Genomic DNA, 27,127 nt, shown 5'->3' with positions numbered 1-27,127 from the left:
TTTTGTGACTGTATAGGCCTTCCCAACCTCCTTCAGACACACCACGTACAGCCCCCTACCCATTAGATGTCAAGGTCCTCTTCGAACACGATGGATGAACACCATCATGTTGCTAAGTAACAACTAGAATTGGCAAGTAGTGGTAAATGTCTTTTAAATTTGTGTATCAACACAATGAGTAACACCAGTGAGTCAAGATGTGACTTTTCACTTAGAGTTTTTCTTGCAATGATTTGTGCAAAAAGAGGCTAGATTTCAAATCAGAGCCACCCAGGTTAAGTATCTCAGAAATGATCTGAGTTAAGACAAAAAAAAAAATCTAAATACCATCAAAGAAGAAGACTGTTCAACAGCGACGCCACGTACAGACAACAAATCATGAAATGAAAATAATATTTTTGTATAATTTACATAAGTCTACGGAGAGGGGCAGCATACAAATCTAATAAATAATAATAATAATAATAATAATAATAATAATAATAATAATAATGACATAACCTGTAGACACTCAACAAACCCTATGAACAAATTCCCCAAATATCAACCAATTAAACAAGAACATACTCATTAGATAAGCAATACTTATATTTATTAAAACTAATTAATACTATACCACAAGCAAATAAAAGCGAAGGGAAACTTATTCCAACTACACATTTAAATCAGAAGTCATATATTACTGAAGTGTCGGCTAAATAGCCAGCACGCTCTCCTTTTCTCCCTCTCCTTTCCATAACCCCTTTCTTTCTTTCTTTCTTTCTTTCTTTCTTTCTTTCTTTCTTTCTTTCTTTCTTTCTTTCTTTCTTTCTTTTGACTTTTCACTATATCTTTTTTTATTTCTTTCCCTTTCTTTCTTTCTTTCTTTCTTTCTTTTCTTCTGTCTGTTTTAATTTGATAGATATGATTGTGATATCATGCATTATAATTTGTTATGTCTTGTTCTTGTTGGGATTTTTAAAGTATATATTTAATAAAGATTTTTTTTTTAAAAAAAGAAATGTTCTGAAATTGATAAAGGATAAAAACACCTACCTGAACTTTTGTCACATGGTCTGAGCCAATCTGCTCGCAAAAAACCTCGAAGAAATCCGCTACTCCTTCTTCCACCCACAAAAGAGTCACGGAGGTCTGCGTTTTATTCACCGCAAAAAGTGATCTTGGAGGAGCTGGATCTAGAAACGACATAAGAGTCTCTTTGGTTGCGCCTTGTAGGTCATTGGGGTCCCGTATAAAGTGAAAGATAACAGGTGATCCAAGATCCTGAACTCTAAAGACCTATGGGGATAAGTTTTCATTCTTCCTTAAGTTTCTTGGCAATGAAATGGAACTATAAAAGAGGAAGGCAGTCTGATGCAGCTTGCTTTTTCTTCTCTTTTCAACACTTGCTTCACTTCCTTTTTCAATTAACTCTTAGCTGCAGGATGAGTATATAAGTGTTGATACAAATTTGCCTGGAGGCTGTGAGGGTCTAAATGGGAGTACAGTGGTACCTCTACTTAAGAACTCAATTCGTTCTGTGACCAGGTTCTTAAGTAGAAAAATTTGTAAGTAGAAGCAATTTTTCTCATAGGAATCAATATAAAATTAAATAATGCATGCAAACCCATTAGGAAAGAAATAAAAGCTCGGAATTTGGGTGGGAGGAGGAGGAAGAAGAAGAAGAGGAGGACAGTCACTGTCCAGAGTGAAGGGAGCGTTTCTTTTCTCTGGGCGCTGGCAGAGGTTTATTCCCTCTCCAAGCGCCCAAAGAAAATGCTTTGTTCGCTCAGGACTGCCGAAGCCTCCTTAAGCGCCACCGAAAGGCTCCTCTGGCAGCCCGTAAAAGCCCGAAATGGCCGGTATTAAAGAGGGAATGGCAATATAATGGCCAAGCCTTCTTGCCGCTTTCAAATTTCCTGGGAAATTTTTCCGGGCTCGGGTTCTTAAGTGGAAAATGTTTCTTAAGGAGAGGCAAAAAAATCTTGAGCCCGTTTTTTCTGGCAAAATGCTTGGGCCACAGGTGCCTCATGCACGAGTGATGTGAAGCATGCCACATCCACCCCGACCACACCCACCTCAGCCCCCAAGGTTAAACACAACCCTGATGCGGCCCTCAATGAAATCGAGTCTGACACCCCTGCTCTATCATAAAGGATCTAGACCAATTTCAATAAGTCACATACACTCAAATTTGCAGAAATAACTTATGGCTCAAGGGAAACAACACAATCTGTTGTGCATTCAGTTGTCTCATTTCATCTATCAATGTCAATTTTTCCTCCAACTTTACTTATATATGTTGAGTAGAATTATGATATTAAGGGGCAATAAGCTAATTTTGATTAATATTATGGGATTTAAGAATAAGGATGATTAAATATAAACAATTATTTACAATGATTCAAGTATGGAACTCAAGGAAAAAAGGTGCTTGAAATTAATAGTTATAAGGAAGGCTGATATGAGCAAATAATAGTTAATTGGTTCAAATCTAATTGAGCTTGGAATAAAATTTTGAATTTCGGATTAATAAATATATATGATACTATTAAGGGAGATGGGAAAGATTTAAAATCTGTTCGTTTTGATTGTTTTTTTAGTTTTAGTAATAGTAAGCACTACAGCTTAGTATTTAAGATGTTAGAGATATTGGTGTTGTTAAACACTGGGAGGAATATCAATGGTGAATTTAATTAGAAGACAATTGTATAACTGGATGACAAAATTAGAAGGTTGGCAACAAAGAAAAATGACTTATACCGAGATGAAATATGAATTAAGATTTTTTTTTTGTGATTATATATGATATATTAATTATATTGCTATTTATTGTACTAAAAAGAGAAGGTATATTGTATCGTATATTTTATGAAAATGAAAAATGAAATGAAATATTTTATGGTGGAGAAAAATAAAAAAAATATACCCAAAGCAAAACAAAAAAAATCCTCCAACCAAAATTCATCTCTTTAATTCAGGGAACTATTTTTCATTTTGAGGCAATATTTGCCTTTAACAAAAAACCCAACCCAACCCAACCCACAGCTGTAGCCCCCCAGACCGAAGGATGGCTCATCTTAGGCCTTACCAACTTTCACAAGTTGAAGCGCAGATCTGTTGCTGCCCCGCTCAGTGCAAGCAGTGACCGAGAGGTTATAGATGTCCCCGGCAGGAAGGCTGAGCATCGTCATCATGGCATTACGGGTCACCTGAAAGAGACAAAGAGTTGAAAATATCTTGCAGGCCAAGGGTGAAATGCTCCCGGTTCGCTCGTCGGTCGTCGGAGAACCGGTTGCAGACGCAGCAGCAGCAGGGGGAAAAAGGGAGAGCCCACCCGAGACCAGTAATTCAGGAAGTGACAGCCGCTGATCAGCTGGAGCTGTGCCCATGTCTTCATTTCCGTCGGTGGAACTGCGTTACATCCCATTCTACGTGCTGCCCACCCCTGGTTGTTGGTCTGGGAGCAATATCCAATAGGGACGTGAGTCTTACACTCTTTTTAATCTTCTTCTTTCCCTCTGCAATAACCATCCAGTGCAACATTCTAGAATGGGAAAGGTCCGTGTTGTCATCACCATAGATCCAGCTGACGTAGAGAAGGCTGTTGAAATATTCAACTGCAGTGATTTTAGGGGACACGGGAGCTACCAGGAAACAAACAGACAAAGAAACAAACACTATCATTAACATCATTGTCAACCAGGCACCCCTGATCTAATCCAATCCCCTACCGATAGAAGAAATATTTGGTTATCTAGTGCCCTAACGATGGTTGAGTCCAACATTTTCTGAAGCCTTGTACTTGTATCATTGAGTTCTTCCCAAGGCTAAATTAAAATCTACAGTAGCTGGCTCAAAGTGACAGAAAGAAAAATTGTCCTATAATCTGACAGCCATGCAAATATTGGGAATTGACTGGCGTATTACTTCTGAGGTTGAAATCCCAAGATTTTTCTATTTGGTTAAGCTTTTGAAGAAGCAGTTATGTGTATTTTATCAGATTGCCGAGTCTTCTGTTTTTAAATCAGTTTTGTGCATATTTCAATAATCTGCCAAGGAAAATGGAAACAGTCTTCTATATTTTTTTGAAAGTGCAGCAGCTGAAGAATAGTAACCATAGCTTCCCATTATATATTTCTTCAATTTGGCAGTCAGATTGCTTTCTTTAAAAAAAAAATAACAAACCTATGCTTAATAGGATATTTATGCTAACAAAAGACTGGATTTACTTAAGAATTATATCTCTCATGTACTCACTGTCTAGATTGAACCCCCCTCAGAGAGGGTTCGCAACTTGGGCGTCCTCCTCGATCCACAGCTAACATTGGAACACCATCTCTCGGCTGTGGTGAGGAGGGCGTTTGCCCAGGTTCGCCTGGTGCACCAGTTGCGGCCCTATTTGGACAGGGGGTCATTGCTCACAGTCTCTCATGCCCTTATCACCTCGAGGTTCGATTACTGTAACACTCTCTACATGGGGCTACCTTTAAAAAGTGTTCGGAAACTTCAGATCGTGCAGAATTCGGCCGCGAGAGCTATCGTGGGGCTTCCTAGATTCGCCCATGTTTCTACAACACTCCGTGGCCTGCACTGGCTGCTGATCAGTTTCTGGTCACAATTCAAAGTGTGGGTAATGACTTTACAGCCTGATATGGCATTGGACCAGAATAACTCCGGAACCGCCTTCTACCGCACGAATCCCAGCAGCCGATAAGGTCCCACAGAGTTGGCCTTCTCCGGGTCCCGTCAACCAAACAATGTCGTTTGGCGGGCCCCAGGGGAAGAGCCTTCTCTGTGGCGGCCCTGGCCCTCTGGAATCAACTTCCCCCAGAGATTAGAATGGCCCCCACCCTCCTTGTCTTTTGAAAGTTACTTAAGACCCACCTATATCGCTAGGCATGGGGGAACTAAGACATCTCCCCCAGGCTTATATTTCATGTTTGATGTGTATGTGCTATATGGTTTTTAATTGTTGAGGTTTTTATATATTTTATTATTAGATTTGTTCCATTGTTATACCGTTTTTATTACTGTTGTGAGCTGCCCCGAGTCTTCGGAGAGGGGCAGCATACAAATCTAATAAATTGAATTGAATTGAATCTCCTGGGAGGAAACAGGGCCTCCACCCTCCCTGTGGTTTCCCCAATCACACACATTATTTGCTTTTACATTGATTTCTAGGGGAAAAAAATTCTTCTTCTTACAAACCTTTCTACTTAAGAACCTGATCACGGAACGAATTAAGTTCGTAAGTAGAGGCACCACTGTATTTGGATGAATCTGAAGAATTCAGAAGTACACTGAGCAGACTAAATCTTGGGTTGACATAAGATATTTGAATGTTCTTTAATTATTTGGTATTTTTATATCAGATAGAGTTATTTCACTTCAAATAACTTCATACATCAATAAATTTCGGGGAAGAAATATTGCAATTGGGATCTTAATGGGATGTTGAATAATATTCCTGAAGCATGGAGTTTGTCATCACATGAAAAAACTTTGCTTTCTCAGGTCTGAGGCATGATAAAGAGGATTGGTATGAGAATAAGTTAGCTATGAATTTGCTGCCTCTTCCTTCTCCTTCTCTAGTGTATAGAAATAGGTGGCTGCAATTTCTCCAATATTTCCCCCTCCCTCAAAACCCTTTGAAGTGGGCTGTTCTGCAAAAGAGAAATTGCTCTGTGAATTTTTGCAACTGAGCTCTTGCTGGACTTCACCCAAAACCGTAACTATCAAACAAACTGCTTTTCCATCTTCAACCACTTATCCAAAAGATGTGATTTAAATCTTTCAAAGAAGCAAAGATGAAAGCTAAGATTCGAACAGTGCAGCTTCAGCCTTTTTCCCCACTGGAAAATGACGCTAAAATTAATTTGTCTCAGTCCAAAGCCTTCTTCCAAAAATAAAAAAAAAATCCTTAGTGGTGCCATGAAGACAGGAGCAAACAGAGGCAATTATCGAATCCAGAGATGACATCAGAATGACAAATGGATGTTCTGCTAGTGTGATGCATCCTTCACCATTTATATGCATGTATATAATCTCAAGACAAGCAGGGAGAGGTTTGTAACATGACACACACACGTTGTTAATTGCTCTTCACTGTGGGGAAAACCCAAGGGGACAAATTAACTAGAGAGTCCTTGGGTTATAACTGTCAACCAGGACTGGGATTTCTATTGCTATTTAATGCAGTCACAAAGCACAATGCCATGTATCCACAGCACTTAGCAAGAGCAATTCCAGTTATCATTGTAACCTGTAGGTAGTGTTGGGCGAACCGAACCCGCAAAGTTCGGGTTCGTACCGAACTTTGTGTGGTTCGGTGTACTGAACCCGAACCCGAACTTTTGCAAAAGTTTGGGTTCAGTAGAGCGCCGGGAAGCGCCACTGCCCAGCTGTCACCTTCAAAAACAGCTGGGGAGCTGTCGGCAGGTTGGGAGGTGAAAAAGGAGGTGGGGAATCCCATGAGGAGATTCCAGGGGCGGAGCTTTGACGTCACTGAGACGTCCTTCCTGGCTGGCTGAAACGGGGACTCCAGGAAGGACGTCTCAGTGATGTCAAAGCTTCGCCCCAGAATCTCCTCGTGGGATTCCCCACCTCCTTTTGCACCTCCTGACCTGCCGACAGCTCCCCAGCTGTTTTTGAAGGTGACAGCTGGGCGGCGGCGCTTCCCGGCGCTCTCCCAAACCAGTACGCCTGGGATCACCATTCTGGTAGTGGAAACAGTGACATGTGCACATATGGATGTCCCCCCTGTGAAATTTTGCTTCTGCTCATGCACGAAAGCAAAGAAATCGTAGGGAGGCATTTCCCTACCCCCTGTCTGCAACTCTTTAAAGCAGCTGTGTCTTTTCCTGTGGTCACGATGCTTCCTTCCACCACCACCTTACAATTCTGCGAATGAAAATGGTGCATCTGGGCAGGTGGGTTGAGCCTTGTATGATTGCCGCTACTGGTTCTCTGAACCACTGGTGGCCGCCGCTACTGGTACATCTGAATCAGGTCGAACTGGTACCATTTTACCCCTGCTTGTATTCCACTTTCTGACAGGTATGTAAGAGGCAGCATTTGCATTAATATCATGCATGGGTTGTGACTGGTTCATGGGCGGGCTGCCCCCGGTATGTCTGGGATTGATGTTCTGGTACTGGAAACGATGATGTGTGCACATCTGCGCATCCCCACCATGTGCCCCTGCACACCCCCGTGTGAGATTTTGCTTCCGTGCATGCATGAAAGCAAAGAATTTGGTGGAAATTGCCAAAATCTCACACGAGGACACTTGCATGCATGGAATCTCGGTGATTTCCAGCCTGCTCTAGAGTAATGGGAGGCATTTCTTCTCTACCCCTTGTCTGCAACTCTTTAAAGCAGCTGTGTCTTTTCTGGGGCTTGCAGTGTTCCCTTCCACCACCGCCTTGCAATTCTGTGCTAAAAATTCATTTACAAAGAGTAACTACAGAATTGAACACTCCCGCATTCTTCAAAGCGACCTGTTTCTTTCAAATTTGAAACACTCCTGGGTCTTTCAATGAACATGCAGATTTACAAGGAAAACATACAACAAAACAAGAAAAGGAGTTTATCAAACAATACTCTTTACCAGTGATGAAACCAATAGTGGAAGTATCGCAGCAGCTGAGTTCTGGTTCTCCCCACGTCACCATGGTAACTCGAAAGTTATAGTACCAGGCAGGCAGCAGGTTGTCTATTTTCTAAAAAGGAGAAAAAGAGACCGAATCAGCTTCCAATCCAGTGAGGCCTGCAACTGATGACATGATCTTAAGGGGCCACATAGTTTGCCAGGTACTATACCAAAAAATGGTAAGAGTCTCTGCATGGAAGAACAGAGGTGGTTAAGAGTTGGACATCAGTATTACTCCAGTAATGTTCATAGTAATACCAGACGTAATACTTTCTTCTATTGTAAGTAACAGATTTATTTTACAAAAATTAAGAAGCTCCTTAAAATAGAAGGCACAAATTTAGAAAGGCACATTGGGATACAGTACAGTGGTACCTCGACATACGAGTTTAATTCGTTCCAGACCTGAGCTCGTAAGTCGATCAACTCGCATCTCGAACGAATGCCTTTAGACTTTGTTTTTCACGCCGAGATAACGGGAAGCAAGGAGATTCTTGCGCCACCTAGTGGAAGCTTGGCTCGTATCCCGAATTTGAGCTCGGGTGTCGAACAGAAATTTCACTCGCGTCGCGGCTCGTAACTTAGAATACTCGCATGTGGAGCAGCTCGTATCTAGAGGTACTACTGTATTAGGAAATATCTAATATGAGAATGCCTGCTCATACTTTCTCAACTGTATAAACTGTTCTGCCAGGCTCTGTGGTATGAGTCTCCTGAAAATTCAAGGGTACACATTTCAGACACACACACACACACACTTGAAAGTTCAAAAACAATGTTCTTTATCACAAAAATTCAAAAGAAACAAAGCACCCTTTTTGTATTGCAAAGAGCACTCCTCCCAAAACAACCTGGTAGTCTGTACAATCCCCTTAATCAGTCCTTAAGTACTTAGCTAGCAGCTGTGAAGAAACGTCACAGCCCTCCTTCTTCCACGAAGTGAAACACACACACTTTGCTCTGCTTTGGTTTCAAAGTCGTGAAAAATCAACAAACAAAGTCCGGAAACAGCAAGGCACAGTCCTGAAGAACAACGATCAGATAATTTTCCACAACGGCCAAGCCAGCACGCTGCTATTTATATCAGCCGTTCTAATTACTGGAGCCCCACCCAAACACAGGTGGCCTCTCTTATCTCCTGTAAGATTTCCTCAATTGGTCTCTTCTATGCATAATTCTGCGCATGCATGGGTCTAACACTTCCTCATCCGAATCGACCGAAGATAATGGAGATTGGCTTCCTGGGCTGTGTGCCAAGCCCCCCTCTTCCAAGTCACCCCCACCTTCTTCTTTGTCCAAGGAAACTGCACTACCTGACTCTGTCGGCAATAAAACAGGCCTATGACACATTGATGTTTCCCCTGCATCCACCTCCACATTTCTTGGGGCAGGAGCTGGGCCAGAGCCAACCACAACACCAACAATCTCGAAAGATTTCGTCCAGTTCATGTATTTTTCTCTTTAATTTGGATGGTCACAAAACACCATCTTTTTTTTTCCAGGTACAATTTTTTTTCAATTTTTCTCCACCATGAAATAAAAACAATGAATAACTACAAACTTTACAACAATGCTTATAATCGAACATATAAAAAAAGTTTTCTTTCTCTTATTAATCTTACAATGGAGGCTCTTACATCTTTTTCCTCATCTAAAAATTCTATAAAACTTTTACAACATTGTAAATTATTAAACCTCTAAAAATAAAACCTTTCTATAAAACATTACATAAATATAAACATTAACAAAATCTCATTTATCCAAATCTTAATTTAAAACTTTCATATCCATTAAACTAATTAATCCAATATCAGCTTATCTTATAACTAATAGAGATTCAATATATATCTAAGATTAAAAAAACCTTCTCATATTACAATATATAATCTAAAAAAAATCTATATGTTTAAGCTAATATCAATAACTACATTTTGTGTTATATCATTATATAGTGTTACCACCATTTCTTATCACCATCTTGAATGCTCTAGTGGTGTCAAACTCAATTTCATTTAGGGTTGCATCAGGGCTGTGATTGACCTCGGGAGGTGATGGGTGGGTGTGGCTGACTTGGTGGGTGTGGTTAACTGGGTGGGTGTGGCCAGCTTGACTCTACTCCCCAAACTACTGGCATGTTTCCTCTTTGCACTGGGTAGAACGGGCTGAAGCAATGTGGGCCAACCCCTTACATTTTCCAGGATGGACCTGCAGGCCAGAACCGAACACATCACAGGCTGGATCTGGCCTGCGAACCTTGTGTTTGATGCCCCTGCCCTAGTTTCATACGCATATTGCTTGTGGATAGCCCTTATAAATTTGTTTTTTTTCTGTCAGTAATTAAATGAGTGAGGCTCTTATTGGATTATGTTGTGGTTAGCTCTGGCCCAGCTCCTGCCCCAATGAATGTGCCGGTGGATGTGGGGGAGACATCCACATGCCGCAGGCCTGTTTTGCTCCCAATGGAATCTGCCAACGAAGCCACCTCTGACCAAGGAAGCGTGATTGACAGGGAAGAGGGGAGTTTGGCAGACAGCCCAGGAGGAGATCAATCATCTGTATCATCCCTGGATTCTGAACAAGAATTAATGGCACATCCACGCATGCGTAGAGTGATGCATAGGAGACAACAACTGAAGGATTATTACAAGAGAAAATGAGGCCACCTGTGATTGGGTGGGGCTGCTGTAATTAGTGCTACAGATAAAAGAGCAGCCTGGTGTTTTAGCCTCATGACAGTTTACCTGATTCATTGTTTTGTCAAGATCGTGGTTTTTGTGCTGTTCAAGATTGTGTGTGGACTCTCTGGACTTTAGAATTGGACTCAATTTCCCAGTTATTGGGTGAGCAATTGGATTGCATTGAACCTGTGCCTTGTGTGTACCAGAAAATCCCTTTGACCTTTAAAAAGGGAGCTGCTTCTGTTTTTCTGTTTGTAAAAATTTTTGGGTTTTCCTTTTATCGTGTGGTGTGTGTCATCCTGGACTAATTACCCTGTAATTACGGACGGTTGAAACACGCCGGCAGAACAGATTATATCTACCCATTGTAATAAGCAGTAGAGTATTTTAGTTATGGGGGGAATCTGTTTAGAAATATTTGAATTGTAGGTTGAATTCACTTTACCACTGAAGAAGTGAGCGAGACGGTTGCTGCTATTTCATAATGTGTGGTCCACTCAGATGTCATGGTGGATGGATTGAAATAAAACATCTCTACGATGTATTTACGAAAGACACCAAGGTAAGGCCGGTTCCAGCTGAGGACCACAGCTGTGGGTCCCAAGGGATAAAGGGTTAAATCTTTAATCCCAGTTGGCACTGTAAAACATAAATGGAAAGCTACATTGTACATTGAGAAATCATCACATATTCCAAATACGACTTGGATCAAGTAGCAGAGGAACATAAGAACATAAGAAGAGCCATGCTGAATCAGGCCAAAGCCCATCGAGTCCAGCATTGGCCCACCAATTGTCCATGGGGATCTTGAGCAGAAGGAGATGGGAAAACCCTCCCTTTCCCTTGACCCCCAACAAAGGGTACTCAAGGGAATCCTGCCTGCCTCAGCCAACATAGAGGCGGCATGTGGACATCCGTTTCAATAACCACCGATACACTTGGCATCCATGAGTCTGTCTAATCCTACCTTGAAGCTATCCAAGCTAACAGCTGTCACGACCTCTTCTGGAAGTGAATTCCATAAACCAATGACCCTCTGGGTGAAGAAATATTTCCCTTTATTTGTCCTCACTTTCTTACCTATGAGCTTTAGGGGGTGCCCCCTCGTCCTAGTATTGTGTGATAGAGAAAATATTTTTCTCTATCCACCTTTTCTATCCCATGCATGATTTTATACACTTCGATCAAGTCACCTCTTAAACGCCGTCTTTCAAGGCTGAAGAGACCAAGGCATTGCACCCTGGTTTCGTAAGGGAGGTGCTCCGTTTCCTTGATCATTCTTGTTGCCCTTTTTTGAACCTTTTCCAGTTCCATTATATCCTTCTTGAAGTGCGGTGACCAGAACTGTACACAGTACTCCAAGTGTGGTCTCACCATCGATTCGTACAGAGGCAATACAAGAGAGGCGGCTTGTGGTTCAGACAACTGGTAGTGATGGCAACGTGAGGCTCCGCCCACCCTCAGGGATGCCGCCATTTTCTTTTTTTTAACCCTCTGCACATGAGCAAAGCCTTCTGTTCATGCGCAGATAGTGAAAAAGCATGCCCACACATGCAAATCATGCATGCACGCAAATCACACAGCTTCCAAACCAGTAGGGAGATAAATAGATTTCACTGATGACTTGGATGTGTCCCAGACTTTTCCAACCTAATGAGCTGAATTTTTTTCCCTGTCATGCCAAGCTAGCTCAACAGATGGTGAGAGCTATCATTCTGAATTTCTTGAGGGCACTGAGTTGTGAAGAATTATTCTACTTTTAATTTTGCTGTATGTCTATCTTACCTTTCCTAAAAGAACATAACAATAATATACAAGGAGAGACTGTCTTCCTTCAATCTTCGACTGACAATCACAATTGGGAACAGAATTTCTGTTGCTAAGCAAGATGGTGGTTATTTTTTTTCAGTGCCATTGTAACTTTGTATAGTTTCTAGGACAAGAGTTGTAAATTGAGGACTATCTGTAAATTTTCAACTATGTGAAATAAATCCCATCAAGGAAAAACTAACTCAAATGTAGCCACTGGCTATGTTTATACCACATTCTTAAGTACAGTGGTACCTCTACTTACGAACTAAATTTGTTCCATGACCAGGTTCTTAAGTAGAAATGTTTGTTAGAAGAAGCAATTTTTCCCATAGGGATCAATGTAAAAGCAAATAATGTGTGCGATTGGGGAATCCACAGGGAGGGTGGAGGCCCTGTTTCCTCCCAGGAGATTCCTAGAGGGGCCCCATGGAGGCTTCTCCCCATTTTTCCAGCCCTTTTTCCTTCTAGGAGATTCCTAGAGAGGCCCCACTGAGGCTTCTCCACATCTTTTCTGGCCCTGTTTCCTCCCAGGAGATTCATAGAGAGGCCCCACTGAGGCTTCTCCATGCCTTTTCCAGCCCTGTTTCTTCCCAGGAGATTCCTAGAGAGGCCCCACTGAGGTCTTCCCCACGCCTTTTCTTAGGTAGAGGTCTAAAATTGACCAGCTGCTGTTTCATAAGATGCAACGCTTAGCTAGCATTGTTAGCTTACACCAGGGGTATCAAACTGAATTTCTTCAAGGGGTGGATCAGCATTGTACCCTGGTTCCTCCCAAATAAGACATCCCCTGATAATAAGCCCAATCGGGGTTTTAAGGCTAAGGGCTTATTTCAGGGTTCAAAAAATATAAGAGAGAGTCTTATTTTGGGGGAAACACAGTAGTTCTCCTCTGTGGACCATCCGAAGGTGGGTGGGAGACAGGACGGACATTTCCTGCACCAGCCTGCTGGCCAAATCAAGACATGGGGGCCCCTCATGAGGCCCCTGCATCCTATTTTCAGCCTGGATGGACTCCTGCAGGACCTTGCCGCCCAAAAGGAGGTGTGCAGGGTTGCATGAAACCCCCAATGCCCTAGTTTTAGCCTAGATAGCCATCTGCAGCACCCTGCTGGCCAAAACAGAGTGTGAGGACATGTGTGAGGGCTCCCCCATGCTCTGTTTTGGCTGCCAGAGACAGCACGGGCTGGTCCTTTGCTATTTCCAGGTCGACCCCACAGGCCAGATTTAAACACCCCACAGACCAGATCCAGCCCGCAGACCTTGATTTACACACCCCTGACTTAGATCAACAACCTTAGTTACTTTTTTTGCAGCTTAATATGTTGTAATCACAGGGCCTCTGCTTAATTCAAAATTTATTGACCAACTGCATTGTATTGACCACAATATCTAATTAACTCAGTAACACAATCATGTTGTGCCTTCAAAGCCAATTAATTTCTTCCATAACATGACTCCTCCTGGACATTAAAACGGGCTTCCAAACTGCAACAACCACAACAGAAACATATTTGCACAGACATTACCAATAGCAAATGTAACTGGATCAGAAGGAGGGCCAACTAGTGGTCCTTTCTGTAGGTAAATTACAACTTGGTATTGAGCCCCAGGAACAAGGTTTTCGATAAAACTGCTGCTTGTATTCACCTAGAAAAATGAGAAAGAGTAAACGTAAGAATAGATTAAAATCATCGCTATGTGTTAAACAAAGATGGTATTGCTTTAAGATAAAGAGAGAGAGAAAGAGCAAAAAAGTTGCTTGAGTGATAAGCAGGAGGTTATTGATATAATACTAAGGCTGTGCTAAATCCACCTTAACATTTCCCGAATCTTCTAGGAAAGATGCTTCAATTTTATTTCATTCTTAAGATACTTGAGAAATTCTTTCAAATTTTTAGGTGATGATTTTGAGCTGCAATTGTCATTGGACAGTCTGTATCCATGATCATTTTCTATAACCTCCTTGCTTTGGTGGATCTCTCAAAGTGCAGTAACATGAGAAGAATGGATAGATGGATGGTTGAACGTCCTTCCTGTCAATGACTACTTCAGCTTCAACCTCAACAACACATGAGCACACAACAGATTCAAACTTAATGTAAACCACTCCAAACTCGACTGCAAAAAGTACGACTTTAGTAATCAAGTGGTTGAAGCATGGAACTCACTACCAGTCATCTCCTAACCCCCAAAATTTTACCCTTAGACTGTCCACTGTTGACCTCTCCAGATTCCTAAGGGGCGTGCATAAGCGCACCAGTGTGACTTCCGTCCCCTGTCCTAATGTCTCTTTATGTTTTACTAGCATCATGTATATGAATACTATTTATTTCTAATGTTTTTCTAATCTTTTATTCATGTACAGTATATTAATATGATTATTTCTTCACATACCTACATTATGTAATAGACTAAACAAACAAACAAATAAACAAACAAACAAATAAATAAATAAATAAATTTACGAAAAAAGACACTGCAGCGTTTCATGTAAAATTTTTATTTTTACATGAAAAGACCTCCCTTTGCTTGCGGAATCACTGCAGCATCCTTTTTTGTAAAAAATAATAATTTATTTTTACATGAAAAGACCAACCTTTGCTTGCGCCGCCGCTGCGGCGTCCTTTTTCGTAAAAATAAAAATAAATAAAAATAAAAAATCCTTAAAAATTAAAAAACAATGGGATTCCGGGGGCGGAGCTTTGACGCCACGGACCACTCGGGTTCGGGCAAACTTTGTGTGAAGTTCGTCCGAACTCGCCGAACCTGAACACTGTTGGGTTTGCCCATCACTAATTATAAATAATAAAAATAAATTATGGACAATACTTAAGCCAAAGAAAGTTGATCTAATTAAGAGCGGAGTGGAGATGCATTTTTTTGAGTTAAAGAAATAAGCCTAACAATATTTTTTAATTAACTGCCCATCTTACCATTTGTTGCTAAGCCAGAATTGCAAAGAATCCTGGGTGAGTGATAATATAAGGACCTACTCATCCATGCTCCCCACTTGCTATTCCTATCAATGGGGGCAGCTAAATAAAGCTGGATACATTTGGCACAGGACCAAAAGCTTGATAGCTGTTCTCATAATTAAACATCATCCAAGACCACGGGTTGTTCCTGGCTCTTAATTCCAGCTTGTTTGGAGAAAAATAAGCCAGAGTTCCTTGTTTACATATAAAACTAAACAAAATATGGATAGGACCATCTGGACTTGTTTAGATACTCCAACTGGCAGAAGGCAAATGAGAGAAACAGATCAGCACACACACTGCTTTCTCCCACCCAATCCCATCGCGAAGACTTTTGCGTTGTACAGATTTTGTGCATATACTATGTAGAATTGTGCCAAATGGTGAAAACCCACCATTAATTGCATGCCCCTTTTAAGCACACAGACTTGCCTCTTTTTTTATCTGACTATGGTTCCCTTGTGGCCTTGCCTAGTAAACTCCTTCCCTTTTCCGGGAATTTCCCCTCTGTGTTAAAGTAAAAGGCAAAAGATTTATACGATCTGAAGAGAAACCAGGACCCTTCATGGCATCGGGCCAGAATATCTCCGGCACCGCCTTCTGCCACACAAATCCCAGCGACCGATTAGGTCCCACAGAGTCGGCCTTCTCCGGGTCCCGTCGACTAAACAATGCCGTTTGGCGGGACCCAGGAGAAGAGCCTTCTCTGTGGCAGCCCCGACCCTCTGGAACCAGCTCCCCCCAGAGATTAGAACTGCCCCCACCCTCCTTGCCTTTCGTAAGCTCCTTAAAACCCACCTTTGCCGTCAGGCATGGGGGAATTGAAACATCTCCCCCGGGCCTTTACAGTTATGTATGGTATGCTTGTATGTATGTTTGCGTTTAATAATGGGTTTTTTAGTGTTTCTTTTAAATTATTAGATTTGTTATATATTGTTTATTATTGCTGTGAGCCGCCCTGAGTCTACAGAGAGGGGCGGCATACAAATCTAATAAGTAAGTAAGTAAGTAAGTAAGTAAGTAAGTAAGTAAGTAAGTAAGTAAGTAAGTAAGTAAGTTAAAGACACCAAAACAACCAAGATGATATAAGGCAGTGATGGTGATCCTTTTTTCCCTTGGGTGCCAAAAGAGCATGGGCATGCCACCCCCGACTGTGAGTCACCTTTGTGTTCTGCGGGGCCCTCTGGTAGGAGTCTCCCGAAAATTCAAGGATACAAACACATGTTTGAAAATTCAAAACAATGTTCTTCATCACAAAATTCAAAATAAACTAAGCACTTTTTTGTATTGCAAAACATCCCAAAACTGTACAATTTCCCTTAAGCAGTCATTAAGTACTTAGCTAGCAGCTGTGAAGAAACTTCACACCCCTTTTTCTTCCACCGAAGTGAAACACACACACACGTTGCTCTGCTTTGGTTTCAAAGGCGTGAAAAATCAACAAAGTCCAGAAAACAGCAACACACGATTCCTGAAGAACTGTGATCAGATACTCTTCCACAATGGCCAAACGCACACGCTGCTATTTATAGCAGCAGCCCTAATTACTGGAGCCCCACCCAAACACAGGTGGCCTCCCTGATCTCCTGTAATATGTCCTTACTTGGTCTCTTCTACGCATAATTCTGCGCTTGTGTGGGTCCAAGACTTCTTCATCTGAATCAATGGGAGATAATGGAGATTGACTGCCTGGGCTGTGTGCCAAGCCCCCCTCTTCCAAGTCACTCCCACCTTCTTCTTCGTCCGAGGAAACTAAACTCTGAACTGACTGTCGGCAATAACACAGACCTATGACATGTTGAAGTTCCCTCTGCATCCATCTCCACATTCCCTGGGGCAGGAGCTGGGCCAGAGCCAACCACAACACTTTGATGGACAAATTTTGAGCCCTTCATCCTCCCTCCCCATCCTCCAATGTCTGGAGTTTGTTAGCTTGCTTTGGGGAAAAAACAAGACAGGAAATAAGTGTATAATTTAGGCAACAGCAGGAGAAAGTTACACACAGTAATCAGGATGCGCAACATCCTGTTAAGTACCTAGCAGAGACTGGGCAAGTTTAGGTAAAAGCAGGAAATGGTTCAGGAAGCCCCTTATCACACTAGGCTCACTCAGAGCAAATAGAGAACTCGTGGCTTTGTGGAGAACACAAGAAAGAGACTAGTATGAGTAAACAAGTCTTGGCATGTGCTAGATCGGAATAAAGCACTAGTCACGTTGTAGCCTGATTCGTTTTATTAGGAATCGGCTGTAACGGTAACAAACGTTTAACAAAGCAAATACAATGTATTTGGTAGGTACATTTGGTAGGTAAAAAGCATGGGGTGCGCGGCTGTGCCGTTCCTTTTAAACATTTTTGCTGTAGAGGCGTGGCTTGACAGCCTCTTGAATTTCCCGGCCGCGGCTTAGCTAATCCGCGGCCAATATGCATATCCCTTGTATTTACATAACGTATTTACATATTCACTATTTACACATAACTTATTTACATGCATAACAGCATGCTCATTAAAGGGACAGAACCAGGATTTCTGTTGCTAAGCGAGGCGGTTGTTAAGTGTGTCATTGTACTACAATTGTAGTACCGGTTTTGCTAGGGTTACGAAGTGAATCCCTGCAGTTGTTCCGTGAATCTATCCCTTATGTTTCCACTAGCTTCATGAATGTGAACTCTATTATTCCCAGTGATTATTTCTTCTATATTATTCCTAATGTCTGTTGTTTTTTTCTTCTATTCTTCTATTGATGTAGTTTAATATGATTGTATCCTCTGAAACCAACATTATGTATTAGACAAAATAAATAAAATAAAATAAAATAATAAAATAAAATAAAATAAAATAAAGTAAAGTAAAATAAAACAAAATAAAATAAATAAAATAAAATAATAAAATAAAATAAAATATAAAATAAAATATAAAATAAAATATAAAATAAAATAAAATAAAATAATAAAATAAAATATAAAATAAAAAATAAAATAAAATAAAATAAAATATAAAATAAAATAATAAAGTAAAGTAAAGTAAAGTAAAATAAAATAAAATAATAAAATAAATAAAATAAAATAAAATAAAAATAAATAAAAATAAATAAAAATAAAAATAAATAAAAATAAATAAAAATAAATAAAAATAAATAAAAGATGAGAGAAGGAATATGTGCCACTTACCTCTGTGCAATAATGTTTCTCCAGCCTTTGGCTCTCTTTCTGCTTTTGGCATGTCAAGGAAACAATGGACACGATGGTATTGTTGCTCCCGGAGGTCTCCTGAGAGGTTGTCCAAGACAGAGAGGCGGTGGTGGCGCTGAGCACAGTCACGGCGACATTCTGCGGCTTTTCTGTCAGCTCTTCTATCAGTTCTCCTGTAGGACCTAGGATAACATCAGAAGCCAGAAAATATGGTGGTCCTCATTATCTCCAATACCATGTATGACTTTATAGATCAGAACCAACACTTTAATTAATATACATACTTATAGTAAGTTAAGGTGAATAAAATCCTATATATTTAACTAAATTAAACACTAATAGATTTGTTCTATTTTCTCCTTTCAAGTCAATCGTAGAATAAACTCCAAATTTCGTAATATTCCGAATCCTCCTTTTCATTTAACTCCATTGTCATTTTATCTAGTTCTGCACAGTCTAGTATCTTCTTAATTATTATATTTTCAGTTGATACATCTCCTTCTTTCCAGAACTGGGCAAGATTATTTCTCGCTGCTGTTAGGATATTTAATATGATATAATAATATTTTCTTTCTACCTATTGGGCCCTGCATCTACATGTGAAACATTATTACAGGTAGTCCACAACTTACAGCAGTTCATTTAGTGACTGTTCAAGGTTATAACAGCACCCTCCTTGCTTTCCAAAAGAGTTTAAAAACTCATCTTTGTCATCGGATCTGGGGTCATTAGATCTTTCCCCCTGACCAATGAGTTTTTTTAGTGTGATTTATTGAGTGAATGTTAATGAATGTTTTAAAGTTAGAATTTTAAAAGATTGTATTTAATTATATTAATTGGATCGATTGTATTGTATGAGTCTTCAGAGAGGGGCGGCATACAAATCTAATAAATTATTATTATTATTATTATTATTATTATTATTATTATTATTATTATTATGTCTTTTATATATGCTGTGAGCCACCCCGAGTCCTCGGAGAGGGGCGGCATACAAATCCAATTAAACTAAACATCTTTTGTGACCTTCTGACAAGCGAAGTCAATGGCAAAGCCTGATTCACTTAACAACTGTCAGACCAACTTAACAATCACAGTGATTCACTTAAGAATTGCAGCAAGAAAGGTCACAAAAAGGGGTCAAAACGTCAGTAAACAACTGTCCTGTTTAGCAATATAAATTTGGGACTCTATTGCAAGTCTGTTAGTAGAGGGTACATGGTTGTTAGGGATTGCCATTGTAAACTGCATATTGTACACTGTACCAAACTTGTACTTAAAGGGTTAATGTGCACTCAAAGAGTTAACTTGTACTTGAAGAGTTAATATTCAAGGCTGTTTCATCACTTCCTCATTGAAGCTATAAAAGCTCATTATTTTGCTCGGTCACTTCCTTTACTTTTGCCTGAGAGATGGGGGAGTCGTGTTTAAGCTTCATGCTTGTATAAGCTTTGTGCTTTTATCTATATTGTATTTTAGCTTCGTGCTTATTATCTATATTGTATTTTAGCTTCATGCTTATTATCTAAACCAAGCCCATTCAACTAGCTTTTGGTTCTGTGTAATATATAAAATAAAATAAAATACTATTTAATAATAAAGTTCAATTAATAAATAAAGTTTAAAAACTGGTAAATTCAGTATTAATAGAACCATAGAAACATAGAAGACTGACGGCAGAAAAAGACCTCATGGTCCATCTAGTCTGCCCTTATACTATTTCCTGTATTTTATCTTACAATGGATATATGTTTCTCCCAGGCATGTTTAAATATCCCAGGCATGTTTAATATTAAGGATATTCTGCAAGCATGCCCCCAGGTAGATGCATCAGCCTTTCGCAATGTATACTTTCTGCCCCTTCCTTGGAGCATGTCATAGAGAGAGTGTTAGCATGATAAGCATGATAAGTGGTGTCTGGTTAGAGATTAGGAGATGAGCTGGGAAGACAGCAGATGGCAGACAAGTCCTAATTTGCCACTTCTGCCCTGCCAGCTAAAGGAACTGCATCGTTCTGACTGGAGATAGAAGATGGTCTTTCAATCACTTCTCTGTAGTTCCTTAATGAGATAGCCATCCGAGTGAGAATCCTATAGCTCAGCAGAAAGGACGGTAATATGTATGTTTGTGTACATGCATGTGTGTGTGTAAGAAAGAGGACACTATATAAAGATAAAATCAGAAACTTTCCTTTTGGGTTTAATGGAAAAATATACTTGGGAAAATTTTAAAATTTTGATCACGTTGACAGCGGCAAGATTATTTTATGCCCCAAAAATGGAAGGGCACTTTGATTGCCCACCATGAATGAATGGCTACAAAAATTGATGGAGTTCACAGAGATGGCTGAATTGACTGCTTTGATTTGGGGGGGGGGCACAAAAAGCATAATTACTTTCATTTCTACTTAGAAACCACTTCTAGACTTCTAGTGGGGGAAAAAGAGAAGCTTTGATTTGGGGGTTTTGCCGATTAGATACTGGTATTCCATGGTATCCTTCTGCGCCGGCTGGAGGGGTTGGGAGTGGGAGGCACTGTTCTTCAGTGGTTCTCCTCCTATCTCTCTGGTCGGTCACAGTCGGTGTTAGTGGGGGGTCAGAGGTCAACCTCTAGGTTTCTCCCTTGTGGGGTGCCTCAGGGGTCTGTCCTCTCCCCCCTGCTGTTTAATATCTACATGAAACCGCTGGGTGAGATCATCCAAGGGCATGGGGTGAGGTATCATCAGTACGTTGATGATATCCAGCTTTACATCTCCACCCCATGTCCAGTCAGCGAAGCAGTGGAAGTGGTGTGCTGGTGCCTGGAGGCTGTTGGGGTCTGGATGAGTGTCAACAGACTCAAACTCAGCCCTGATAAGACGGAGTAGCTGTGGGTTTTGCCTCCCAAGGACAATTCCATCTGTCCGTCCATTACCCTGGGGGGGGAATTACTGACCCCCTCAGAGAGGGTCTGCAACTTTCAAGGGCTGCTCCAATATGTAGAGGTGTTCCTGTATGATTACTTTTTAGTATTTATTCTTTGCGTGCAAAGGAAACAAATATTATACAGATGCAATGCATTACAAGTGTTCTCTCATGCAAAAGAAGTTGTATCAGCTCATGTTGTCCCCCGGGACTATTTACAGCTCAGGTAGATAGCAGGATGGGTTGGAAATTAATAAATACCGAACACAAGCAAATAAAATAGAAAGAATATTTATCACCAATGAACCAGAACATTAACGAGCTATAGGTCATTTTTATTAGTGATTTATAGTGTGTTACAGCATCATCCAACCATTGCTGTACCAGTATATCATCATGAAGAGCCGATTTATCTTGTCGCAAAGATAGCTGGATGAAGCTATAAGGTGCTGTAAATCACTAGTGAGAAAATGACTGTAATTTTTTAAAGCTACCCATATATATCTTGCGAATATCTAAACTTACTAATATAAAAACGAAGGGTTTGGGTAGACTGGCTTTCTCGCGCTTCACATGATCCGGAGGAGCTAAACGTCGTAACCGTTAATGTATATTTTCCTGGTTCTTTTAGATCCGTGACAAGTTCGTGAACGTCTTCTCCAACTGTCAGGAATTCTGTGAAGTTCTCTAAATCAAGACAGGAGACGACATGTGAAAACAAACTGCAATTAAAATGGTTCTGGGAAAACTACCTACAATTCTAAATACTTAAGAGTGCTAATTTGCTTTTTTTTAAAAAAAACTTTTAGGATATCTCTCCAACGGTTGGGAATGGCTATAGCCAAGAGGGAGGGGCAAATTATCTTGAACTAATTATCAAGGAATCTGTTCAAACTAGCATAAAACTGAAAACAACATCTGAAGAAAGTATTTTAAACTAGGGTCCAATTGTTTTCCAGATTAAAGGAGGAATGTCTAGACTCCACTATATTAAAAAAAATAACATTTTAAAATACGATGTATTTATGTCAACAAAATCAGCCAGGTCGAAATACATTTTAAAATGTTCATATTTAATTATACTTTTGAGGGAAACAATGAATTTCTCGGTTAAGAACAATTACCCTGTTTCTCCAAAAATAAGTCACCCCCGAAAGTAAGACATAGGAGAGGATTTGTAGAATTGCCTAATATAAGGCATCCCCCAAAAATAAGACGTAGGAGATGTTTCGTTTCACAGCATTCCCAAGCGGGAATATATATAGCACTGCTGTCAATCAATTGCATCCCAAAACGCTGCATCAATCAGATTTTACAAAACATCCAACACGCATCCAACATGCGGCTGTATGTGTGGATGCGTTTTTGCTGCAGCAGGATTGCACCCTACCATATACCATGGTTTTAAATATAGAGGGTCTGCTGTATCGTTCAGATCAACAATTGACATGTCAATTCTTGGAACGGATCAGAAAGATGCATATGGTATAAAACCCGCACGGGCGACACTGTTCCCTCTAAGCTGCATTTTTTCTTCATTGAAAAAAAATAAGACATCCCCTGAAAATAAGATGTAGCACATCTTTGGGAGCAAAAATTAATATAAGACGCTGTCTTATTTTTTGGGAAACAGGGTAACTAACTAAGACAATAGTCAAGTAGATAATCAAGTAGGGGTGTGCATAAGTGCACCAGCGCACCTATCATCCCTGTCCTAAGTTTCTCTCTCTTTTTTTTAATTTTTTTTAATTATTTTCAAAAAAGGACAGACAAAGACATACAACATTAAACATTTAAGGAGCTGCCATTGCTCCGCTTGTCGTAGAAGTCTAACTAATACAGAATATAAAAAGCCCTAACTGTTACCAGATCTATGCAGAAATACCACACGTGTGAATTACATTCTTATTGGATTTAATTCTATATTTTTAATATTAAGCTTATTAATTGAATTTCTTTATATTTTAAAATGTTATATACTTATATAAAAAGAAAAGAGATAAACAAAGTATTAGTAATACAGAAAAAAGAGAAGGTAAACACTTCTAAGTTAGTTATAATATAAACTATTTCATTCTATCTTATAATTCTTCAAATAATCATTTATTCTTATATATTTAATTTTTAATTCTATTTTTAAAATTCCACCAATCATACACTAAATTTCTCTCATATTAGTACCAAATCATGTATATAAACAGTGTTATTTCTTTGTATACTATCAAGACATACTTGACAAATAAAATAAAATAAAATAAAATAAATAGACCTTAGTTATGCATCAAAAAGAAGCCAGCCCAATTTCAAGGCTGCCTTAACCAAGCTATTCTTAAAGTAAAATCCAATTATGTGGAAAGAAAGTCTCCACCTACGTATCTTTCATAAACAGAGCTTGATATGTACAGTCTAGAACCGTACTGTGAGGTTAAACGTCGAGGCCCAACATTTATGCTGCTTGTGAATTTACCTTCTCTCTTAATACGAATGTGGAAGCCATCAAATACCGTGGGCAACTTTGGAGGTAACCAGCTCAACGCCATTTGCACTGGAAGGAATGGCGGAGTCCCTGAGGTAGGTTTTCCAAGTTCTGCAGCTGGGATGAGGTCCTCGTAATCCCTCGGTACTGCATTAACAAACTCATTCTCATCCTCGGATTCATTCGTCCACCAATCAGGCTGGGAGGTGCTTTCGTAATCGCTGCTGTTAGCTGGATAATCGGGCCAAAGATAGGAAGCGTTCCCTGTTGGGAGCTCCGATATCTCATCCAACATAGGAGTAACTTTTTCCCGCCTGATAACATTCTGTGTCTCCATGAAGGTTTGTTCCGGGGAATTCCCACTGTGCTCTCCTTCCCAGTTCTCGTGGCTATTCTTGCGTAGAATTTGTACAGAAACGTTTCGCGGTGGATACGGAACTGAAAAAGATCAGAAGGCAAATTTTTATCTACTTGTTTGTTTGTTTGTTTTCTCCAGCATGTATAGGTAACAGATAAAAGTATAAACATGATTATGAATACAAGAAATGGATACGAATAAAAGGGGTTATTCGGACATGGACGGTAGGCACACTGGTGCACTTATGCACACCCCTTACAGACCTCTTAGGTGAAGTCTATAGTAGACAGTCTATGTTTAAAGTTATGGGGATTTGGGGACATGATTGCCTAAGCTTGAATTTTTTTAAAAAAATGTTAATATTGCAGCTTTATTTATGTCCTGCACAGTCTTAAAACAGGTTGCAAAGTTAGTCAAATTCATTTTAATAAGATAGGTCTACAGTGTTCCCTCGATTTTCGCGGGTTCGAACTTCGCGAAATGGCTATACCATGGTTTTTCAAAAATATTAATTAAAAAATACTTTGCGGTTTCCCCCCCCATACCACGGTTTTTCCTGCCCAATGACATCATATATCATCGCCAAACTTTCATCCGCCTTTAATAAATATTTTTTAAAATAAATTTTAATAAATAAACATGGTGAGTAATAATCTAAATGGTTGCTAAGGGAATGAAAATTGTAATTTAGGGGTTTAAAGTGTTAAGGGAAGGCTTGTGACATTGTTCATAGCCAAAAATAGTGTATTTACTTCCGCATCTCTACTTTGCGGAAATTTGATTTTCGCGGGCAGTCTCGGAATGCATCCCACGCGAAAATCGAGGGAACACTGTATTCTATTCTATTCTATTCTATTCTATTATTCTATTCTACTCTACTCTACTCTACTCTACTCTACTCTACCCTACCCACCCTACCCAACTCAAGTTTTTACTCTTTAAGACATGAACTGATGAAAAGTTGAGAAAGGAAATTAGGGTAGAATTGCATCATTTGTCACCTCCTTATCACATTATATAAAACCGGTCAAGAGAGCATGATGAAGGAGTAGCATTTTGTCTTCCTTGAAATATGTCCTTCATGAGAGGGTTGCTAAAATTGAATCATCTCTCCCAGACTGACCATTGGGAGATGTTCTTGTCAGAAAGTACAGTGTAACAGTTAGCAGGCTGGAAATAGATCAAACGATTCCTGAATTTGTATTGCTCAAGGAGCATCTGCCGCATCTGTGGGCTAATAGCCTATCTGGCAGCCCTTTGGGAAGGGGGAGGTCAAGAAACAGATCTGACAAGAAATACATAGAAACTCAACAGACTTTGTTGGTCTGTTGAGTTTTTTTGTTTTAAAGAGAAGAGAAAATAGAAACATAGAAGATAGATGGCAGAAAAAGACCTCATGGTCCATCTAGTCTGCCCTTATACTATTTCCTGTATTTTATCTTAGGATGGATATATGTTTATCCCAGGCATGTTTAAATTCAGTTACTGAAGATTTACCAACCACGTCTGCTGGAAGTTTGTTCCAAGCATCTACTACTCTTTCAATAAAATAATACTTTCTCACGTTACTTCTAATCTTTTCCCCCAACTAACTTCAGATTGTGCCACCTTGTTCTTGTGTTTGCTTTCCTATTAAAAACACTTCCCTCCTGAACCTTATTTAACCCTTTAACATATTTAAATGTTTCAATTATGTTCCCCCTTTCCCTTCTGTCCTCCAGACTATACAGATTGAGTTCATTAAATCTTTCCTGGTAAATTTTATGCTTAAGACCTTCCACCATTTTTGTAGCCCGTCTTTGGACCCGTTCAATTTTATCAATATAGTTTTGTAGGTGAGGTCTTCAGAACTGAACACAGTATTCCAAATGTGGTCTCACCAGCGCTCTATACAGCGGGATCACAATCTCCCTTTTCCTGCTTGTTATACATCTAGCTATGCAGCCAAGCATCCTACTTGCTTTCCCTACCACCTGACTGTGCTGATCACCCATTTTGAGACTGTCAGAAATCACTATACCCCCAAATCCTTCTCTTCTGAAGTTTTTGTTAACACAGAACTGCCAATACAATACTCAGACTGAGGATTCCTTTTGGCCAAGTGTATTATTTTACATTTGGAAACATTAAACTGCAGTTTCCATTGCTTTGACCACTTAGCTAGTAAAGCTAAATCATTTGCGGTATTATAAAAAGTAGATGCTTTTTTGAAGGTCTAGATTAGCAGTCTGTGCCAGGTTGGGGAAAATTAATAATCATAGAGACACAAAATCCCATTACCTGTCCGATGCTTCTTAGGTTCATGCTTAACCCCACTGTATTCCACCAACGTGGTTTTATTGAATGTGGCTTCAGATACCAGCTGAAATGTGATATTGCTGTAACATATTCCAGGCAGCCAGTGATTGAAAACCGTTTTGCCCTTAAAGAAATCTGTGGAGCGGTAAAGAAATGCTACATATTAAATTCGCTCTTTCAAATTCACAGTCCTGATGAAGACTGCTTGTCACTGTCATGAAGATTTAAATAAGAATCTAAACTATTAGAACATTGGAATCTTTTCCGCTCTTCTCTCGCTTCTCTTTTCCTGGTTGTCATAAGTACTTAGAAGCTCAAGCCAAAGAAACCAAATTTGAAACCTGGCACAATTGTTACAACTGGCAACGTGAACTGAGAGATAACAAATATTTCAAAGAGGAGATGATATAATCTTCTTGACATGATCTGCATGAAAAAGGCTCTTCAAAGCCAACTAGCTAAGGGACATATTTCCCAGAGTATAAATAAGTCAAACATGTAAAACGGATTGTCAAGTTGCTTCTGCCAGGAAGAGATAAACCTTATGCTTCGGGGTTTACTTTCTTTTTTTGTTTAAAACAAGCCCAAACCTTTCAAAATATAAAACAGAAAATTCTGGGTGCATTCAGTCTTTTCATTATAAATGTTCATCTCTAGTTCTGTTCTTTAAGCATCTTAATTGTTGTTATTAATAACTGGGAGGTAGAAAAATTTGGCTAACTCATTGCAAATCAATCAAAAGATGTATATATATGCATCTCAAAAATAATAATAAAAGGAATGCTCAAAGAACATATCCTAGAT

General features: G+C 39.8%; 1 protein-coding gene across 5 annotated transcripts in view; it reads right to left on the bottom strand.

Moving 5' to 3' along the window:
* The window catches only part of PTPRO (protein tyrosine phosphatase receptor type O), a 164,349-nt gene that overhangs the window by 40,261 nt on the left and 96,961 nt on the right, over positions 1-27,127 (bottom strand). For 4 of the 5 annotated variants that reach the window (XM_070754277.1, XM_070754278.1, XM_070754275.1 and 1 more), the window contains exons 4-13: positions 26,306-26,458; positions 23,659-24,105; positions 21,717-21,878; positions 18,268-18,470; positions 13,650-13,770; positions 10,757-10,950; positions 7,592-7,703; positions 3,475-3,626; positions 3,071-3,191; positions 1,036-1,175 (exon numbers count right to left, since the gene is read on the bottom strand). In XM_070754277.1, coding sequence (XP_070610378.1) covers positions 1,036-1,175; positions 3,071-3,191; positions 3,475-3,626; positions 7,592-7,703; positions 10,757-10,950; positions 13,650-13,770; positions 18,268-18,470; positions 21,717-21,878; positions 23,659-24,105; positions 26,306-26,458 — 1,805 coding nt within the window. Of the gene's footprint in view, positions 1-1,035; positions 1,326-3,070; positions 3,192-3,474; positions 3,627-7,591; positions 7,704-10,756; positions 10,951-13,649; positions 13,771-18,267; positions 18,471-21,716; positions 21,879-23,658; positions 24,106-26,305; positions 26,459-27,127 lie in introns of those variants that run through there. The other variant, XM_070754279.1, reaches the window with a different exon arrangement.

Source organism: Erythrolamprus reginae, chromosome 6 (assembly GCF_031021105.1).
Source record: "Erythrolamprus reginae isolate rEryReg1 chromosome 6, rEryReg1.hap1, whole genome shotgun sequence".
Lineage (NCBI taxonomy): Eukaryota > Metazoa > Chordata > Lepidosauria > Squamata > Dipsadidae > Erythrolamprus > Erythrolamprus reginae.
This window is presented reverse-complemented; position numbering and strand designations above follow the sequence as displayed.